The 20285-nt window shown below is 37.8% G+C and overlaps 1 protein-coding gene across 1 annotated transcript in view; it reads right to left on the bottom strand.

Moving 5' to 3' along the window:
* Positions 1-544: 544 nt before the first annotated feature.
* TRHR (thyrotropin releasing hormone receptor) overlaps positions 545-20285 on the bottom strand; it is a 38142-nt gene continuing 18401 nt past the window's right edge. The window contains exons 2-3 of the mRNA XM_053559285.1: positions 4851-5288; positions 545-1156 (exon numbers count right to left, since the gene is read on the bottom strand). Coding sequence (XP_053415260.1) covers positions 4881-5288 — 408 coding nt within the window. The 3' untranslated portion in view covers positions 545-1156; positions 4851-4880. The remainder of the gene's footprint in view (positions 1157-4850; positions 5289-20285) is intronic.

Below are 20285 nucleotides of genomic sequence, written 5' to 3'. Positions count from 1 at the left end.
ATTACTTTTGTCAAAAGAGATTATATAGCTGCCTCTTATCCATGGCTTGGTTTCATTTTCTATAGTTTCAGTTACCCATGGTCAACCTCTGCTCAAAAATGTTAAATGGAAAATACTAGAAATAAACAACTCATAAGTTTTACGTTGTGACAGTTCTGAGCAGCATGATTAAAAAAATTCACATCATCCTACTCTATCCTGCCAAGATGTGAGTCCTCCTTTTGTCCAGAGTCCCCACACTGTACTTACTACTGGCCTGCTGGTCACTTAATAGCTATCTAGGCTATAAAATTGAAAAACCATAATATATCTATAGGGCTGAGTACTATATCAGCGGTGTCAGGCATCTGCTGAAGATAAGGGAGAAATACTGTATTTGAATGTTGAAATCAGAACTGTATAGATTTAGCTTATGTCAGCAGAGTCAGCATTCAGTGCTAACCCTCTCAGTAACAGAACTATTCCTCAAGGCAAAGCTCTTCCATAAGAGGACTGCTACTGAGATTGTACTCATAGACTAATCATGCAATAGAAGTATTACAGGGGTTCATTTGACCTTTCTTTTTCCCTGTGTAGTTAAAAATTAAATTAATTGATATTTATAATTACAGTCTATAAAATGGAATCAGAATATGTAAGTGATTTTTATATTGAAAGTTATCCCAAGACATTTCCAAATTGATGATTAACAATCATTTCTATCATCCATCTGCTATCTCAGATTCATATTTTAAATATTGCCAAATGGTTACATCTTGTTTTCCTCATTGGATTGTGAGCTTCATAAGAATGGGAAGAGCCTTTTGTTTTCTGAAACGAATTTCTGCAGCAGTTTTGCGCATACTGAGTATTCTTCTATTGCTTTCTGACTGAAATCTAAGAAATATGAAACCTCCTCTTTGTTCTGGAAGGAAAAAGCCATATTAAGCAGTTCAACTCCACACACGATTCCTGCCTTTAAATGAGGTTCTAAGTAGAAGTATTAGGTTTTCCATAATTTAAAAACGATTCTATGAACATGAAAGCTCGCAGAACAGTATTTTCTGGTACATAAATACGTTTGAAAGGACATTTACGCTTCTACATAAGCTATGCCAGGTCCAGGTTTAGTCTTGAGTGAAGTTAGATCAGTCTTCCCGTTCTGAGGACGTCGATGCTTGTGGAGAAAGGTGAGGTCAGCCAGCAGAAGGAGAAAGACAAAAATAGAATACTTATCACTACAGAGCTCTGTAAGGCTTCTTCATGTGTGTTCTGAAAACTTAGTATTCACCCAGCTAAGTTGGTTTTGACAGCTATTGGCTATAGACAGCTAAGGCTAAATGGAAAATAAGTTACTAGAGATGGTCATGATTGCTCCCTCCTCGGAGAATGTGTGCCTCTCAACATTGTTTTTCTTTACACCTGGAACTGACTAGCTGGGGGGCTCTCTCATTCACATCTAGTTTCCTTACTTTATACGCAAATATTCCAATCCCTGTGCAAGTTGCATCTGAGAGGCAAAAATAATGTTAGATTTAATACTTATAGAATTCATAGATTCATGAGTTAACTACTTAAAGCCTTCTCCTCCAAAAAGTTAAAAGTTAATATTTTCTTTCTTTCATTATATTTCTATATTTAACATAGTTTAAAACGATATAACTCATTTCTTCTTTAGGAGCAGACCAAAATCGAGTAGACCCAGATTTATTATAAAGCACATGGTCCTTAATATCCAATGTAGTCTTCTACAAATAAAACAATTCAAGTATCCATTTAACACTTACTCACACTAAGCTAAGTTTTATGGCTATAGTTTCTCCTTTGACATTGCCAGTTGACATTTGTTTAGCACAAACAAGCCATTTCTTTTGGTATATTACCAAACTGTGAGATTAATCTGTTTAAGAATTATTATAGAATCTGGACTTTTCCTTCTTCAGCATTTAGAATATTTGCATTGTAGGTTAAGCTCTAGGATTAAACTCACAATACCGATAAAGTCCTAGAGGGAATTTATGTTTGCTCATTCTATTCATGATCTGTGTCCTTTACCCAATTACCTCAAACGCAAAATCTAACCACGGACAGTTGGCAATTAATGAAATTGGAAGTAATAAAATAACTCAAAGAATTTTATTAAGGGAGGCGCTTAATAACATGACTTCATCTCGACAGCAAATTTTAATCTAGCTTTTTATTTTTCACTTGATGGTATATTAAGTTTTGATAATTTATGCCACTATTTTACGATTTTCATATAGTGTGATAAAGAATACTTTAAAAAGGGCAGCACCTGTGGCTCAAAGGAGTAGGGCACTGGCCTCATATGCCAGAGGTGGTGGGTTCAAACCCAGCCCCAGCCAAAAACTGCAAAAAAAAAAAAAAAAGAATACTTAAAAAAGTTATTTCTCTTCTGTGTAAACACAAATATCTATTGTACATTACACAGGAACATTTAATTTTATAATGCCATTTGCTTTCGAGTTGAAACACTATGAACTGTGTACTTTTGAATGTCTCATGTGGGCTAAAACTAACAGATTATTGGTAAATAACTTTTTAAAATTAAAATGGAAAGACTTAGTTCATATATTGAATTTACAAAATGAGAAGAATATATTACTTCCTAATTATAATTTTTTTCAACATCTGATATTACCATTCTGCAAGGCATTTTTTTTAATTAGTTAGGCTACCAAGTTCCAAGAGTTTAATCACTATGCCAGCTTAAAAAAGGAGGAAAAAAGAAATACAGATTTTCTTCATTTTCTTTGCCTAGTAGCCACACTATTTAGGAAAATGACCTTGATATCTGATTTCTTATCACCTGAGAAATCATAGCTGTTATGAGATTGTGATGAAGTTAAGATTGACTAAGTATGTACAAGCATGCCTGAGACATAGTAGATGCTCAATGTAATTATTAGTTCCTTTTCTTAATGGAAAAACATCTAATATATTCGAGTCCTCATTGTTAAGCAATTTATGCACCTGTGGGACTTGTATGTGTTTGCATGCACCTACACGTGTGCTTGTGTGATTTGAGTTTGGTGCTCCATCTATATGACTCGAAGATTAAGATTTAATCCAGGATGAAAAGGCAGTTAACATCAGTAGCTTAGCGTCATTCAGACAGACTTCTAGGAAGTCTGAATTTAAATATTCATGTAAATATTTGCTTGCATTTATTTACTGATACAGTAACAGGATAATAAAATCTTCCTGGAGTAGGTGAAGCCAATTTTCAAAAAAGCATATTCTTATGAGGTTCTGGATAGCAGCGTCTCCATGAAGCAGCACTTGAAAATTGAAGGGCTCAACTGCAACTGCAACTTTACCTTAGAAATGCCAACAGTGGAACCTAATCATTTGTACTCTTATAATAATCTGAAATTTAAAAAAATAAATAAAATAGAAGTTTCCAAAACCGAATGATGTCTTCTTCATTAAATAGATGGAGAGGAGTCATTCTCATTAGCAACTAGGTTCTGTAAAATATCCATAAAATAGGGATATAGAATGGAGAAGGCAAATGCCAGTCTATGGGGCATTTTTTGATGCAATTATTAAAAATCAGCAATCACAGAACCATCACCAAGGGGAATTTATACCCTTGGAAATGCTGATTGGCCAATCTCAGCAGGTGAATTACTTAAAAGAAATTCAAGTAGACCTGACAAATGTCCCAGGCAGATTCACATTGACACCTCTCAAAAAATCACTGGAACAATAGCAGGTCCCAGTGATTAACTGTAAGGAGGAGCTCCTGATAATACGATGAAATCAGCTTTAATGCCACTGAAAATAAAGCCAACAGAGTTTTTCATTGCTTTGGTTTAGCATCTGTGAACACAATATCACTGGCATTTGACAAAAAAGCAGGCAGGCAGGAAAGACACTTGCAGACAAGTAAAAATCCATAGACTACAATTCTCAGTGGGAGGTCTTCATCTGGAAGTGTGATAGATTCCGGCTGACATAAAATAACAACTAAGCTTTTGAGAATGTTTCAGACTTTTAAAGTAGATTCAACTAGAAAGATTCACAAAGGACACTCTGCTTGAAAGTTTCAGACAAAAAGCATGCTCTGATCCTGGCGATAACTTTTCAGTATTAATCATATGTAAGTTTGTATCTCCATAGTTATTTAATCTGGATATTTCTCTGTCCCATCCATCATTTCCATGGCTCGAAGTGTTGATAAGAGCTGGATTTATCTCAAAATCAAATCTATATGTTTCCTCAATTTATAATTTTGGATGTTTTCAAGTTTATTTTACATTGCAGTTGAGTGATGACTACTCTGTAAGATATAAAAATCATCTCAGAATTTTAGAAACATTATGACAACCTTTTCGATATAGTGAATATGTTTGCCTGAAATTGTATTTTTACTCTATAAATAAAATGCGTTTTAAAATATTTTCCTTTGTAGTCTCAGATATTTAGGAAATAGCACTGTCCTTTGTTAAAATGAAATGTTGAATGCAAACATTTAAAAGATGCGTGTTGCCAAGTTACCAAATGTATACACAATTTGGGGGGGTGTTGGGGAAATCACATTTCATAAGGTTATTCTGAATAATTCAAAGTGATGTCTAGACTTTATCAAGACATCATAACCCCGGAAAACCTAGTGAATTTCTTAAATTAAATGGAAAGGGCTGCATTTCCAGTTTTTATGATTGAGCTATGTCATAGGTCTGCTCTATTTGGGGGTTACTAGGTTTAAAGGAGGAAAGTCTGGATCATTCTCATGGGCCTCAGGATTTGTAGAGCATTGGCAAAGATCGTATCTGTTCTGTCTTCACACATAAGTATTGGCCATTTCCTCTCTTTTGTTGGTAACTGCACAGATTCTTACTTACTTTGTGGTCCATTTTCTTCTAATTCATGAGTCAACTTTGACTAAAGGTTACCTCAGAAGCCAAGCAGGTATCATCAAAAGACACCTTCGTAGCGGACAAATAACTGTCAGTGACGGTGATGTCGTCGAGCTCGGTGCTGAAGTGGTCTGACTCCTTGATGACGCTGTAATTCAGGGCCACGCCGTAGTTAGCGGGTTTCTCCATCGGCTTCTGCTTGCAGTTGCAGAGCTTTCTGAAGGCTGCACGGAATTTCTGGGACATGAGATTGTAAATCACTGGGTTGATGGCGCTGTTGAGATAAATGCAAATTCTGCAAAAGAGCAAGAACCAATTTTCTTGGAAAGGGCTGGAAAGAAATGAATTGACAACGACAAGAGTCCTGTAGGGCATCCATAAAAGGGCAAACAGAATGACAACCACTGCCAGCATCTTGGTGACCTATGGAGAAATACAGAAAAGTGCAGTGTGAGCACAAATGGAAAGAAAACAAAGCAACTCTTTCTTCTCCCACCCAAACCTTTAGTTCCCAGGATGTAGTCTGAGACAAGGACTTAGGTGCAAGTGGTTTATTTGGGAAGTAACCACAGGAAGCAGGATTCAGGGTGCAGAAGAGAAGGTGATCCAGGAGGAAAAGCCAAAATAGGGTATGTTATTGAGATGGGCAAGTGCAACTCAAATGATGTACCGCAGAATTGTCTGTCCAAGGGAAGACAGGATGGGGCCTTTATCCACTAGCTGCCAGCTCACATCTGTTGAAGGGTGCCCTTAGCTTAGGGATTTTAACTCTTCTGTACTTCCAGAACCAGAAACTCTTTAGGGCTTTAGCAAGAAACTTGAGGCAGAGAAGAGGAGAGACAAAAGGGACAGGTGGATGCCTGAAGTGGGATGTTGTCTGCATGCAGGAACCATCATCCACTGTAGCTGTGGCTGAAACCAGAGTCAGGCTAAGAGGTTGTCAGCACAGGACACGAAAAGTGTCTGCCACCAGCATTCAGGGACCTATGGTCAAATCTCACATTTATTTACCTTATGAAGGGTCCTAAGAAATAATATTAACCTCTCTTATAACTTATCTATGAAATAGAGCCAGTATTGAGTTCCTAAATCAAATGATGTGGCATAGTATAAAAAGGAGAAAGCCAAAACAGCAATACTTACTGAACATCTACCATGTGACAGACACGATATTGAGTGTTTCACATTTGTTATCATGTTTAAAAAGCTTAAAATCCTCTAAAATAGGTCTAATGCCCACAATTTTTCAAATTAAAAAACAGGTACAGAGGCTAATACATGTTAAGCACTTTGGTAACCATTGTAGTCTCTTAACCAGGACTGGAATCCAAGTCCATCTGAATTACCCTCAGGTGGAGGCCGAAGCTTTTGCTCTTCTCACACACAGCTTCCTTTCAGATTAAAGAGAGATTTGTTCAGAAAGCAAACTCTGAATTTGACCCATGGCTGGCCTCACTCCTAAGTACAAGTGATGCGTGGAAGGTAAGACAATAGGCACCATGAGATTAATATCCAACATCGTCCAAGAGCAAGGTTATCAAAGGGTATAAGTTAGCAGATTCTTTCCTCACTCACTTGGGTATTCACTGAGATTCTGGGATTGGTCTGGACTCACAGTTATGTCATCTGGCTTTGACTCTATAAGTGGTTTTAAGACCTTAATCAAATTATTAATCTGTACTTTTATGTCTACATCTGAAAGTACTCCTGGTCCTATTATTTCATTTACTTTATAGAGTCATCAGGCTATAAAATAAAATAATGAACGTGATAGAACTGTAATGGGCATTAGAACTGTAAAGGACTATGGAAATATTACCCTTTGATTACTGACAATGTAAGGTGATTATAATATTTCAATTACATGATGAATATATTAAAATTGTTGCAGTGGTTATTTTTGGCAGAGAGGTAATAACTGATTGGTTTTCATTAAAAGCAAAACTTTATACATTTAAAAAAATTAAATAATTTAAAATAAATTTTCAGTTATCTGCAGTCTCTTACGGAGTTTGAGAGATTTCAGCTTCCTCAGCCTGGACTTTCTAGATGTTCTGAACTTGAAAACTACACAAAATAGAATGAACCAATTCTCCCTCCCTTATCTCAACCTCCCAGCTGTGGCAGCAAAGCCCTCATCCGCAGCCTGTGTCTTCTGGCATGGAAGGGGATTCTCTTGTCGTTAGAGAGGACTTTTTCAAGTTCTTTAAAGATTTCACATCTAAATACCTACTCTGTCATGTATCTACTATCAACTCATTCGCAACCTGGTACTGAATCTGATTAATAGGCTCCACATTGTTCCTGGGGGTTGAAATGGCGTCTCTGGTCCCCAGCCCTCCGAGTCTTCAAATCCTGGGGCTCTGCCTTGCCTTTGACTACGCTGCTTCTACCCCAGTGAAGAACTTTCTGTGAGTCCTGCTTTTTGAGGGTGGTGCTACTTCTTTTGCTGTTACTCTTCCTAAATCTATAGCAATTCCTTTCCTCCTTCCTCAACTCTCCAAATATCATTCACTCCAAGATGTCCCATCTATGGGCACACATAGCCTTTATCTCTTTTTGAACCATTCATACTCCTAACTATTTCCCTGCAATGGCACTTGTGAGGGCTACCCACCCACTCTCAAGTTGCTGCACTTGCTCTGCTGCAGGGTTATTTTCTCACTTTCTTTACTCTCTCTCTGCCCTTTAAGAATGCGGCCCAGTCTCTTCTGTTCCACTTCCCTGCTGCTAGCTGAGCTTTCCTTCTGTGCATGTAAGATGCTGACACTCCATGTTTTACCAACAGGGGCAGAGAAGTGGTTCAGTGGGAAGATGCGATTTTCACACTGGTTCACAAAATATTGGGTTAAACACTGCAGAAACCCTGACTTCTTTACAGATGGGGAGTCTACTCAGCCAAGAGGTTAACTAAAACCTGATTTTTTCCAAAGCAGGCTTTTAAGATTATAAGTAAATATTAGAATTGGTCCTAGGAAATAAACACAATTCAATAATATATGTTCTGAGCTTCGGGAGGAGATAACAGTAGTCATTGCCTTCACTGTCATCATTACCACAATCATTAGTGTCATCACCTACACCCCAACTTTTCTCCCCTGTCTAATACTCCAGGTCCTCTGACATTAGCTTACTGCTGCACACTTGTCAGTATTTTTGACAGTGATTTTTTGACTGTGTTAGCCCCATTATGGTCTCCAAAATATTTAACTTCTTTTACATATAAACCTAACACAATTATTACTACTAATTTTCAGAAGAAAGGTTGAATTTTGTTTTGTTTTGCTCTGTCCCCTGGCTTAGGATGCAATGGTCCCATCAAAGCTGACTGTAGCCTCAAGCTCCTGGCCCAGAGCTATTCTCCTGCCTCCACTCCCAAGAAGCTGGGACTATAAGTGTGCATGACCACACTTGGCTGATTTTTCTATTTGCATGGGGACAGGGTCACTCTATTTTGCTCAAGCTGATCTTGAGTTTCTGGCCTCAAACAATCCTTCCACCTTGGCCTCCTGAAGTGCTGGGGTTACCCGTGGGAGCCACCATGCCAAGCCTATTGGTTGAATTTCCTCCACTTTAATAGTTTTCTTTGCAATTGTCAGGGGAAAGTTAGAATCTACATTTAACATCTATCTACCTCCTTTCACTTAATGTCAGTGAGAGAGAAACTTTAATGTGTACAGAAGAGCACTCTGTTTCAAGGTTGCATCTCTCCTGTGCTCTTCCATGGCCCCCCTGGGCATACTTTGACATCACTCTTCAGCATTTCATTGTGATGAATACACTTTTACATCTCTCTAATAAATGGTGCGGTTCTCCAGGGCATGAGCAAATTTATGCATTTCCCTGCTCTTGGGTATTTAGTACATTATATGACATAAAGAAGCCCTCAGAAACAGTTGAATAAGTTCAGGCATGCAAGAAATTATTTCAAAATATAGAACTTTTTCTGGGTTCTGAAAAAGTCAAAAAATTTGGTCACATTTCACATGGTCAAAAAATTTGCAAACATTTTATTTTTTTAATATTAAACAATCCCCCATAAATGGAGGGTAGGTCAATTAACAAAATGAGTCCTTAATACATTTCAACTTTTATTTAAAATATATTTTTAAAAATTTAAGGAGATGTGAAATGAAATAGATGCAGTGATGTTTCTGAGATTGACCCAGAGGGAATTATGTTTCCAAGTAACACTACTTAATGCCACTGATAATTATTTTTAATTAGTTTCAAATATCTTTAATTGAATTAAATAATGGTCTAAAATATTAACAAATTTTTAATATAACCAAAGCTTGGACTTTAACACCTCTTCCTCAATTTAAGAGTAAACATCTAGAAAGGAATTGTTCTAGAGATTATAGTCCCTAACCAATTAATTTCACTATTGATTTTGAAGTTTTATTTCTGCTGTTATTCTTTATCCTGTAAAAGTGACAAAATGCAAATTTGAAAAATATTCTAAAAAACCTCATTATTTTTAAGCATTTACATTTTTGCTGGAGTAGTACAAAGGGTGAGCGGTGGTATGAAATACTACTTCTTTGAAGCAGCCTTTGCCCAAGATGCAAGAGTCCTAGAGAAACAGCACCACCCAGTCTTTGGGTGAAAATAACCTTCCAATATATTTTTTTGATTGGGAAGGAATTTACCCATTCATTCTAAATTATTTATTTGCATCCATACTGTATATCAGTGTTCTGGCTCTTAATGATTCAACAGTGATCCAAGGAGACATTGCCAATGCCTTCATGTCCCTTAATTATGATGGGCCATTGTAGTGCAATGGGACAAGTGCTGAGACAGGTAAGTGTGGGTTCTGTGAAAGCACCTGATCCAGACTTGGGGTGGAAGGAGATCTGGGAGGACTTTCTGGCCCAAGAGACATCCAAGTCAAAATCTTAAGGTAAAAAGAGGTGGGAAGTATTCAGAGACTCAGTGTGTGGGTCTACTTTGAAGGTAAGAGTGGGCACATTATGGAGGCTAGAAGGGATTTAGTAAGCAAGTGCCAATTGTAGGCCATGTAAAAAGAGGTACTATTGCTTTCTCTAGGAAGCCAATGGAAACCGTTGCTGAAGTCCTTTTTTTTTTGAGGCAGAGTTTCACTCCAGGTAAAGTGCAGTGGCCATCATCATAGCTCACTGCAGTCTGCAGCTCTTGGCCTAAATTGATCCCCACTCCTCTTCCTCCCAAGTAGCTGGGACTGTAGGTGCTGGCCTCTGAGATGGCTAATTTTTTTGTTTTTATTAGAGATGAAGTCTTGCACTTGCTCAAGCTAGTCTTGAGCTCCTGGCCTCCAGCAGTCCTCTTGCCTCAGACTCCCAGAGTGCTAGGATGACAGATGTGAGTCACTGCATCTGACCAAAGTCTTTATTTTTATATGATGAGTGAAATCACGCTCCATGGCATGCTTGGCTGTCATCCTTTTATACAGATAAAAGGGGATACAGCTGCCAAAGGAGGTACAGCTGCAGGATGGAGTGTTGAATTCTAGAAAAAGTCAGTCTTGGGGAGCCAGTTTAGTCAACTTGGAAGCAGGCAGCCATTTTTGCAGAAGATATGAAAGGCAAAGAAAGGAGGCTATAAAATTCATTTGATTTAAACACGGTGTTTAAAGAGAGTTGCTACCAGAGATGGTTGAGAAGGGAAGGGTCTGGGCTTGATGGGCCACTGTCCTTGGTCACCTGTGTTATCTTCTGTATGAGGATCAGCTGGAGAGTTGATATCAAGCCCTTTTACTCTTTACTGTGTTTAAATACATGGAATAAATGACAAAGTTCTCATAAGAAAATGTGGATTCAGAACTTCTCAACACACCCTTTGTCATCTTTATGAAGTCTCTAGATCAGTGGTTCTCAACCTGTGGGTCGCGACCCCTTTGTAACAATGAAAATACATCCTGCATATCAGATATTTACATTATGATTAATAACAGTAGCAAAATTACAGTTATGAAGTAGCAACAAAAATAATTTTATGATTGTGGGTCACCACAACATGAGGAACTATGTTGAAGGGTCGTGGCATTAGAAGGCATTAGGAAGGTTGAGAACCACTGCTCTAAATAAAGATCCTATTTGACATTTTTAAAATGTGAATTGAATAGATTTCTTTCTGATTGTTAAGATTATAGCTCTTTGCATAGGCACAATTGCAACTCTGTACATGTGTGCTGTATGGAAAAACAAGTGAATTAGATTCTCTCTTCTAGCCTACGAAGAATTTATACAGCTAACTGCTATCACTATTACTATTATAGTACTATGACTCTTACTACAAGTTTTGAAACTATTAATTAATATTTATTTATTTATTTTTAAAGAATATTGTAGGTTTATGAAAGAGTTGCAAAGATAATTCATTGAGTTTCTATATAGCCCACATCAAAGTCTCCATGTTATCAACCCCTTATATTACTATAGCACGTTTGTCACAATTAATGAATCAATGTTGACAATTCTTATGTGGAGTAACTTTATTCAGATTTCTTTGCTTTTTGGCTGATGTTCTTTTTTCTACTCCAAGATCTCATCTAGGATACCACATTATGTTTAGTTATCATGTATCCTTGGGTTCCTCCAGGTGGAGACAATTTCTCTAGCTTTCCTTGTTTTTGATGATCTTGATAGTTTTAAGGAATACACAGTAGAACCTCTGTAGTTGACCACCACCTTGATAGTTTTAAGGAATACACAGTAGAACTTCTATAAGTTGACCACCACCCAAGGGACTATAGTGAGCTGGTCAACATATGGAGGTGGTCAACGTAAGAACTATGTTTACTGTACTGATAAGTACATGTGGTAATACATGTGGTGCATGTCTAGTCTATGAAAATCAGGTCGACTTAAGGAGATGGTCAGTGTAGGGAGGTGGTGAGCTATGGAGGCTCCACTGTATTAGGCATTTTATACAATGTACCTGAATTTGGCTGATGTTTTTCTCATGATTAGACAGGGTTATGGATTTTTGAGAGTAAAGCCACAGAAGGGAAGTGCCATTCACAACATAATATATCAGCACCTTTCTCTTGAACTCACTCCAAGAAAGCTTGCCAGAATGGGATAGACTGTGAAGATAGTGACTTTAAACATATCTTTTGAGAGTTTTGCTGGAAGAATTGGAGGGACCCGGGAATAATATCTAGTACGTAAGTGTGGAGTTGGTCTCTGCTCAAGCCTATACACAAAGTTACTTTTTAAGTACCTGCCTATTCTTTCTTAATCACACTTAGCAGATCAAGGTAACACATGAGAAAATGCCACCTTTCCCATCGTTGGTCTGAATCCTCAATGGAGTTCTGATGAAAATTAATTATTGAATTCTTTGGAGTTAACTAAATTCTTTTGTTGTCATTAAACCATTTTGGGCTCATATCTTTCTGAGGTCTGTTGGGAAATGTTACCAGTTTGTTGTTGAAGGACTGAAAATTGAGCTCGAAGAAGCACAGAAATAAGGCCACGTAGCTCATGTACTCGTCTATAAGCAGCAAAGCTAGTTACTGAACTGGCTCTGTTGAGTCTCGGTCTAGTTTTCTTTCCAGAAAATCACAAGGTCAACATGTTCAATGAGTTGAAGAATTTCAACTACCATAAATATTGTTTATGAACTATTTGGAAGGGGTTATATTGTTGCCAGAAAACACTGTTAATCCTGGAGTCGCTTGTGGGTTTTTTTTTTTAACCCCAATTGCAGTGTTACGAGTACTGAATAGGAAGAAGAAAGTTTTTATAACAAGATAGAAAGGAAAACTTCATACCCATATTTTATGGGGTGGGAATAACAAGAGAATTAAAAATGTAAAAATAAGCAAATAAAACAATGGAAATCTATATTTCTTGAACCACAACCCAATGAATAGGACGTCATTTATTAGGCTCTGATTACATGAGAATTGGAGACAATTTAATTAACTGTCAGAGATCAGTTTATTATTTTAGGAAATCGTGGGAGTTTTAGTTGGAATTCTGATTCAGAATAAACTCTAAATTTGGATTTTATATATGAGTCAGAAAAAATTCTGTACATGGTCATGGGTCTTGCTTCTATCTCACACTTAGCATCTGGAGAGAAAGGCTATAGCATAGTTCTTTATGTGTTACTGAGTGACAAAGTAGAGTAGGTAGAGAAGAAAGAGGTGAAATCACCATTCGGCATCTAGGTTTCACAATCTTTCTCTGCCTTTGAGGACACTGCAAAGGTCAATCTGAACTTTGTTTAAATTCCTGGGCAAGCTTAAATTTCGAAAAAGTTTTGTTAGTACTGGAAAGGCAAAGCCATATACGAGAAGGTAATAACCACATCATCAAACTTATATTTGAAGACTATTTACCTCTTTTGTAATGAGCAATTTTGAAAGACATCATAGGTAACTTAAATTTGTCAATAGGCTCTTTACTAATTCTGTATTCCACCTTGTATAACATCAAGTTCTATTTCTGGCTTCATAAGCAAAGTAAATTAACACCAAATTTTCACTGTATCTCTACTGTACAAACAGCAGGGAGGAATCCTTAGTATGTATGTCTGCCACATAATAAGTGCTCAATGCAGTTCAATTATTGTTGAGTAAATACTTAATTTTTAAAAACGTTAAAATATAATTATGGAGGTAAATATGGGTTAGGGTTCTTTAAATTAGAAAAGTGTTCTAGTTTTTGTACTTCTTCTGACTGTAAGACTTCCATTTTCAGAAGGGTACATTTTTCTGGAAATGTTACATATTTTTGGTTAATAAATACAAAACAGGTAGCCTTTGATGTTCTAATGTCATTCTTTGGAGGACAATAGCACATTCCATGTTTGGACTCTGTCCACATTCTCCTGCATTTCTGCATATTAAAAAAGTTTTCTGTGAGTAGGAATATTTTGCTCTCAGATGGCCCTCAGCAAAGTGGTCCATGACCCTTTGCACTTTGTTACATTAGTAAAGCCAGTAGAAGGATACACTTGCCTTCATAATTAAATATATCTGAATTTAGCCAAGTTCCCACACGGATTGGAGGCTCTGGAAGCTTCTTCTTGCAGATTATTCTGCTTTGCTTTGACTTATGTCTGGACATTCAGTTTTTATTTATTTTTATTTTTTTTACCTTCTCCATGTATCTTTTTATTGCTCTCCCATTCTATAAAGAATATAAATAGCTTTGGTGTTATAGGAGAGAGTACCTACCCTACTGGCAGGTGTTTTTTTGGACTTTGTTATTTAATAAGATTTTTTTAATTTAATTTAATTTTATTATTAAATCATAGCTGTATACATTAATGCGATCATGGGGCACCATACACTGGTTTTATAGACCATTTAACATATTTTCATCACACTGGTTACCATAGTCTTCCTGGCATTTTCTTAGTTATTGTGTTAAGACATTTATATTCTACATTTACAAAGTTTCACATGTACCCTTGTAAGATGCACGGCAGGTGTAATCCCACCAATTACCCTCCCTCTGTCATCCTTCCCCCTCCCTCCCCTCCCTCGGCTCCCTCCCCATATTCTTAGGTTATAACTGGGTTATAGCTTTCATATGAAAGCCATAAATTAGTTTCATAGTAGGGCTGAGTACATTGGATACTTTTTCTTCCATTCTTGAGATACTTTACTAAGAAGGATATGTTCCAGCTCCATCCATGTAGACATGAAAGAGGTAAAGTCTCCATCTTTTTTAAGGCTGCATAATATTCCATGGTGTACATGTACCACAATTTATTAATCCATTTGTGGATCGATGGGCATTTGGGCTTTTTCCATGACTTAGCAATTATAAATAGGGCTGCAATAAACAATCTGGTACAAATATCTTTGTTATAATGTGATTTTTGGTATTTTAGGTATATACCTAGTAGAGGAATTATAGGATTGAATGGCAGATCTATTTTTAGATCTCTAAGTGTTCTCCAAACATCTTTCCAAAAGGAATGTATTGATTTGCATTCCCACCAGCAGTGTAGAAGTCTTCCCTTTTCTCCACATCCATGCCAACATCTCTGGTCTTGGGATTTTGTGATGTGGGCTAATCTTACTGGAGTTAGATGATATCTCAAAGTAGTTTTGATTTGCATTTCTCTGATGATTAAGGATGATGAGCATTTTTTCATGTGTCTATAGGCTGTGTGCCTGTCTTCTTCAGAGAAGTTTCTCTTCAAGTCTCTTGCCCAGCCTGCAATGGGATCACTTGTTCTTTTCTTGCTTATACGTTTGAGTTCTCTGTGGATTCTGGTTATTAAACCTTTGTTGGAGACATAACCTGCAAATATGAGGGCTGTCTGCTTGCTTTACTTACTGTTTTCTTGGCTGTGCAGAAGCTTTTTAGTTTGATCAGGTCCCAGTAGTGTATTTTTGAAGCTGCTTCAATTGCCCGGGGGTGGGGGGAAGGGGTCCTCCTCATAAAATATTCGTCCTGACCGATGTCTTCAAGAGTTTTCCTTGCACTCTCTTCTAGTATTTTTATAGTTTTGTGTCTTAAGTTTAAATCTTTAATCCAGTGAGAGTCTATCTTAGTTAATGGTGAAAGGTGTGGGTCTAGTTTCAGTCGACATTCAGTTTTTAAAAGACAGTTACCCTCAGAGTGCGATGCTTAATACCACGAAGTGAGATTAATGGTGGGGCTTAAAAGTTGAATGATGGAACCAAAAAAGGGATTGGAATGAACTCAAAATCAGTTAATGTATAATAAAAGTGAATAATAGCTGAGTGGTGATTCATGACGGAAAGATCATGGACTGGCATGCTCTGTTTTCTTGCATTATTTTGGAATTTCCTGAAGAAGACACGGGGAGATGCTAGCACATAGGTTCCTGACTCTACTCAAGTGCTGTGTCTAAATGTGGCCTCCAGAATAGCCACTCTTGCAGGCATTATGTAGAGTTTTCTGGGCTCTACTCTGATTTTAAATGCTCATGGAAACATATTATCAAACACTCACTCTAGAGAAACCTTAGATGTATTTGGTAATGCTTGAGGAAGAAGAAGTTGGGCTTAAGGGGAAAATATACAGGATTTGAAAGTATAAATTTACTAGTACAGTGCATCCAGCAAAATGGCAAAAATATTTTTTTCCTCCACAATTCTAGAGGGTGCTGAGAGAGGCAGAGCTCTTTCCTGAGTGAGATATTTGAGGGGACAAGAAACTAGACTCCATATGTCAGGGGGACTACATGTACCAACAGAGTCACAAGCTGTCACTGTCATTGGTACAGGTGACAGTGGAGTTACAGGACAGCGTAATGCTATGTAGAACGTAATATGACCCTTCCTCTGTGATGCCCCAAATTTCCCAGGAAAATAACTGTGTATCACCAAGTACAAGTGTGAAGGTACTAGCTGCAGGAAATGAACAGAGCTCTGCTCCCAATGCTGATGTGGAATGAACACTCAAAGTCTTGTACGTTCTTTCAAGAACAAAGTTAGAAAGTGTTAGAGAGGGATAAACACACTTGAAGAGTGAGAAAAGTGACAGGACTTTGAGCTGTCAGTTGAACTGGGGATAAATGTTAAGTTATGTCAGAATTTCTCAGCGTAAGAGAGGCCCCAGGAGATTGTAAGCCTTGCTTCCTGAGAATCACGGAGTGTCGGCATTAGATGGAAACGATGTGGTATTTTCTTAACATGTTCAAGAATGGTGAAAAAGCAATGACAATTGAAGACATTCTTATCTAACAATAGGAATTAGCCAATGAAAGGGAGAAAGAGAATTAAGACATGTGAAATACTACGTAGCAGGCAATGTTCCATACCTTGTACAGAGACTAAGGCTGATGTCAGGAAATTCAGATGCTGGTGTTTAAACTGAACACTGTAAAGACCTGTACATTTGACTGCAAAGTGGTTTTTTACTCTTTAATACCTTGAATTGGGAAGAAATCTTTTTTTCTGAAGTTTGCAAAACCTTCAAACCAAAACTAAGTTTAATGGCTGACCTTTAGGGAGGGGAGCAAAAAGAATAAAAAATTAATTCTTACTTCCACACAGGTCTATGCCTACAGCACCTAACAAGGATATTCCTATTCACACTGTGGTACTAAGTCCTTATGGAACACATTTTTAAAATGTTTCTGATATTAGGCTTCTTACACTGAGTGGAAAACAGCTAGGTGCTGGGTAATATTTGCAGTTTAGACCTGAAGATTCATTGCAAAGCTTTCCACAATACTAGCAACCATTGTTGTGCGGAGGCTTTGGTATTGATTATGGAGTCTGATAATCGTGCATCCTGTTGGCTGGTTGTTTTCTTGTTCACAGAAGGTGAATATTTGAAAACATGCTGAGAGAGAAAAAACTCCGGCTGGTAGAGAATTGGGATTCACATTACAACAACATCTCAATTTAGAAAATAAAATGTCATTGTGAATTCTCTCATGAGATGTGCTAGAAGAATGCTAGAGTTCATTTGCCCTGGGAGGAGTTTGCCATGTAGCCTTTTCTAAGTGCTCTTTTAGGAACCTTATTGGTGAATAGTTACGTATTGGAACAGTCTGCCTCATTCAGGCTGGCTTGGGTTTTCTCACCTTTGCTCTCTACCCGTGGTCATTTTTTCTATTTGGGAAAGAATTTGGAAATTCTAAGTGAGGCATCTTGCCTGGCTCTCAGAAGGGAATCCAGATTCCAGCTGATACATCTCCTAAGACACTGATCCTTCTGAGCGAGAGGTTGCCCACAATTCCTCAGTCCCCTGTGATTTTCTGGCTCTGTATCCTGGAAAGGTGACATTGAAGGCTGAGAGGCAGACAAGTGATACCTCAGCTTCGCCCAGTGGGAGCTGAGAAATAAAGAGCATGTTTTAGAATGTAAGTGATGGATAGGAAAGGAGGGATGGTGATCCCTAAATAGAAGTGAAACTCCCAGGGCTGCCAAATTTCAGTGGGCATTTAGTTGTCTTGCTGCTACAAGTCTTGGACAGCATCCCTCATCATGGAGCTGGGAGAGTCTGGGGGGCGTCCAACCCCTCTGCACTTGTGCCCCTCCCCGGGGAGACAGCCTGTATCATTCTCTGGCTGTCCGGAGTCACGGAGCTAATTGTCTAGCTATCCCAGAAGAACTCACAAAGTCAGCCAAGGGGGAGTTACATTTCCTTCTTTCAGCAAACCATAAATTCAACTTTTCCACTGATTTTTAGCTTTCTGGTGTGCTAAACATGATACTCAAAATCAGAGGCCTTGGCTATAAATCTCAGCTTTGCTACCTGTTACCACTCAACTCTTCAATGAGCCTTGGTGTCTTCATTAATATGTGAAAACACATACGTGAGGATTAATTACAAGAAGGATGTGAAAGCACACTGTGACATGCATTACACCTTTGTCATATAAGGAGCTGTTGTGTTCTTTATTCTGTCTAGAAATCCACATTTTTGGTAATGAGTAGCAGCTTTATACCCTGTGTTACCCTAACAGGCTAAGTCAAACTTCTTTCCATTTATCTGCCTCTCACTTGTTTGACTAGAAACCTATTTGAGTGTAAAAATCACGCCAGCCTTGGCTATACGGCCCAAACATTCAACAACAGATTATTAGTGCATCTGAGTCTCTTTTGGATGGTGTGATATGGGTTGCTTTGCAGTATTAGTATGGTGGGTAAGGCTGCGGGGGTAGACACAGAGGTATTCTAATTCTTGTTCCACCACTTACTGTCTGTGTGACATTGAGCAAGACATCCGTTCTGCTAAGCTTCAGTATATTTGTCTGTGAAATATGAGCAGATATGAAGACTTAATGAGGTAATTTATGTAAAGCAGTGGTACAGGGTACGGTCCTCACTAAAAGACAGCTGATTTTACACAATTTAGGAGGCATGATTTCTTATTACTGGGGAAATGTGGAAGATTTAACCACATGGCAGAGAAGCCTTTGACAATAATAAATAATAAATACTTTACTGAACCCTTCATATATATTAAATATGGCACCAGGGACTTCACTGAATGACTTCATCTTTATGGTGTGTGTGAGGTAGGCAGTCTCTTCATTCCACAGATGAAGGAAAGGAGATTCAGAGAAGTTCATGTCTCTTGAGAAAGTGGTGGGTATTAATCTTTCCCCAGATTACCTCTTTCACGTCTCTCTGCTTACTGATTTGTGCTAATGGTCACAATCTTTCGTGACCTCTTCCTTCTTTTGCTGACCTGCCTGTTTTCTCTTGTTTTGCCCTGGGATCAGAGTTCCTTAAGGCTTCCTACAACATGGAGGTTTAGCCCCTCATAGAGGCAATAACTATTCAGGAACTGAATGAATAAATGAATGAGTGAAGAAATGGTTGACTTATGCTATTCCAAGTCCCACAGCCTCTATGGAATTCCATATGGCCATTTTATACTTCGAGCCCTAATTACAAATGTCATGATTATGTTCATTGCATATTTTTATCTCTAACTCCTAAAAGAGGGTTTGATATCAAAAAATGCTTAATGCTAAAAATTAAAATCAGTGTGTAAAAAAACCTCAAAGAAAAAAATAAAATCAGTGTGCAAACATTCCTTCTCAAAAAGGGACAGGATAGATCACATTGGAATAACAGTGAAGAAAATTTTCTACAGTCTGTCATGCTGTAGAAACAAAGAATTATTGGCTATATTAGTATGAAGAATTTAGGAAAAGTAGAGAGCTAAAGGAGCTATCTCCCTATGATTTACACTGAGCTCACTTCCCATTAGTGGATATTGATGGATACTGTGTTAATATATACCAAAGTGACATAGGATTTGCCCCCAAACTAACAAATCTCACTTTGACAGGTATTCTTGTTCTGTCCTGTCAGCCGTCACAGTCCATCATTTGTGGCTTCTCTGTCACTCATGAAGCTGTCGAAAGCAATTTCTCATGATGGCACTCTGGATCAATAGATCACAAATTCGTATTTTTAGAGCCAGTTGAATGAAAGCAAGGATTCTTTCTCTAATACACTAGAATGCACTAGCTGCTAATTTAGGCTGCCTGTGATAGGCTTGAACTCCCCTGGTTCTGGCAGTTTTGTAGCATTCAAACATATTGACTTAATATGTATGTTTATTTATTTATCGAGCACTTACCATGCACTAGCACCTGTGCTAAGTACATAATATTTTCATGTATAAACTCCTAATTAGGAATAATTCAGAAGTCACCAAACTTTACTGTAGAGGGGCAAATAGTAAATATCTTAGCCTTTGCAGGCCATATAATCCCTGTTACGACTGCCTCCCAATGCCAGTGGAGTGAGAAAGCACCCATGTAGACAATATATGGATGAATGGGCATGTCTTTTCAGTTCCATTTGTACTTTACTTAGGAATACGAGCAAGAGCTGATGTGGCCCATGACTGTTATTTGCCAACTCATGAAAGAGATGAACACTTTTAACAAAACAGACAATTGCATATAATTTCAAAGTACCGTCATGATTGATGACGAATTTTTTCAAGTTCTTCATTCAACTATCAACAG

Source organism: Nycticebus coucang, chromosome 13 (genome assembly GCF_027406575.1).
Source record: "Nycticebus coucang isolate mNycCou1 chromosome 13, mNycCou1.pri, whole genome shotgun sequence".
Taxonomy (NCBI): Eukaryota; Metazoa; Chordata; class Mammalia; order Primates; family Lorisidae; genus Nycticebus; species Nycticebus coucang.
This window is presented reverse-complemented; position numbering and strand designations above follow the sequence as displayed.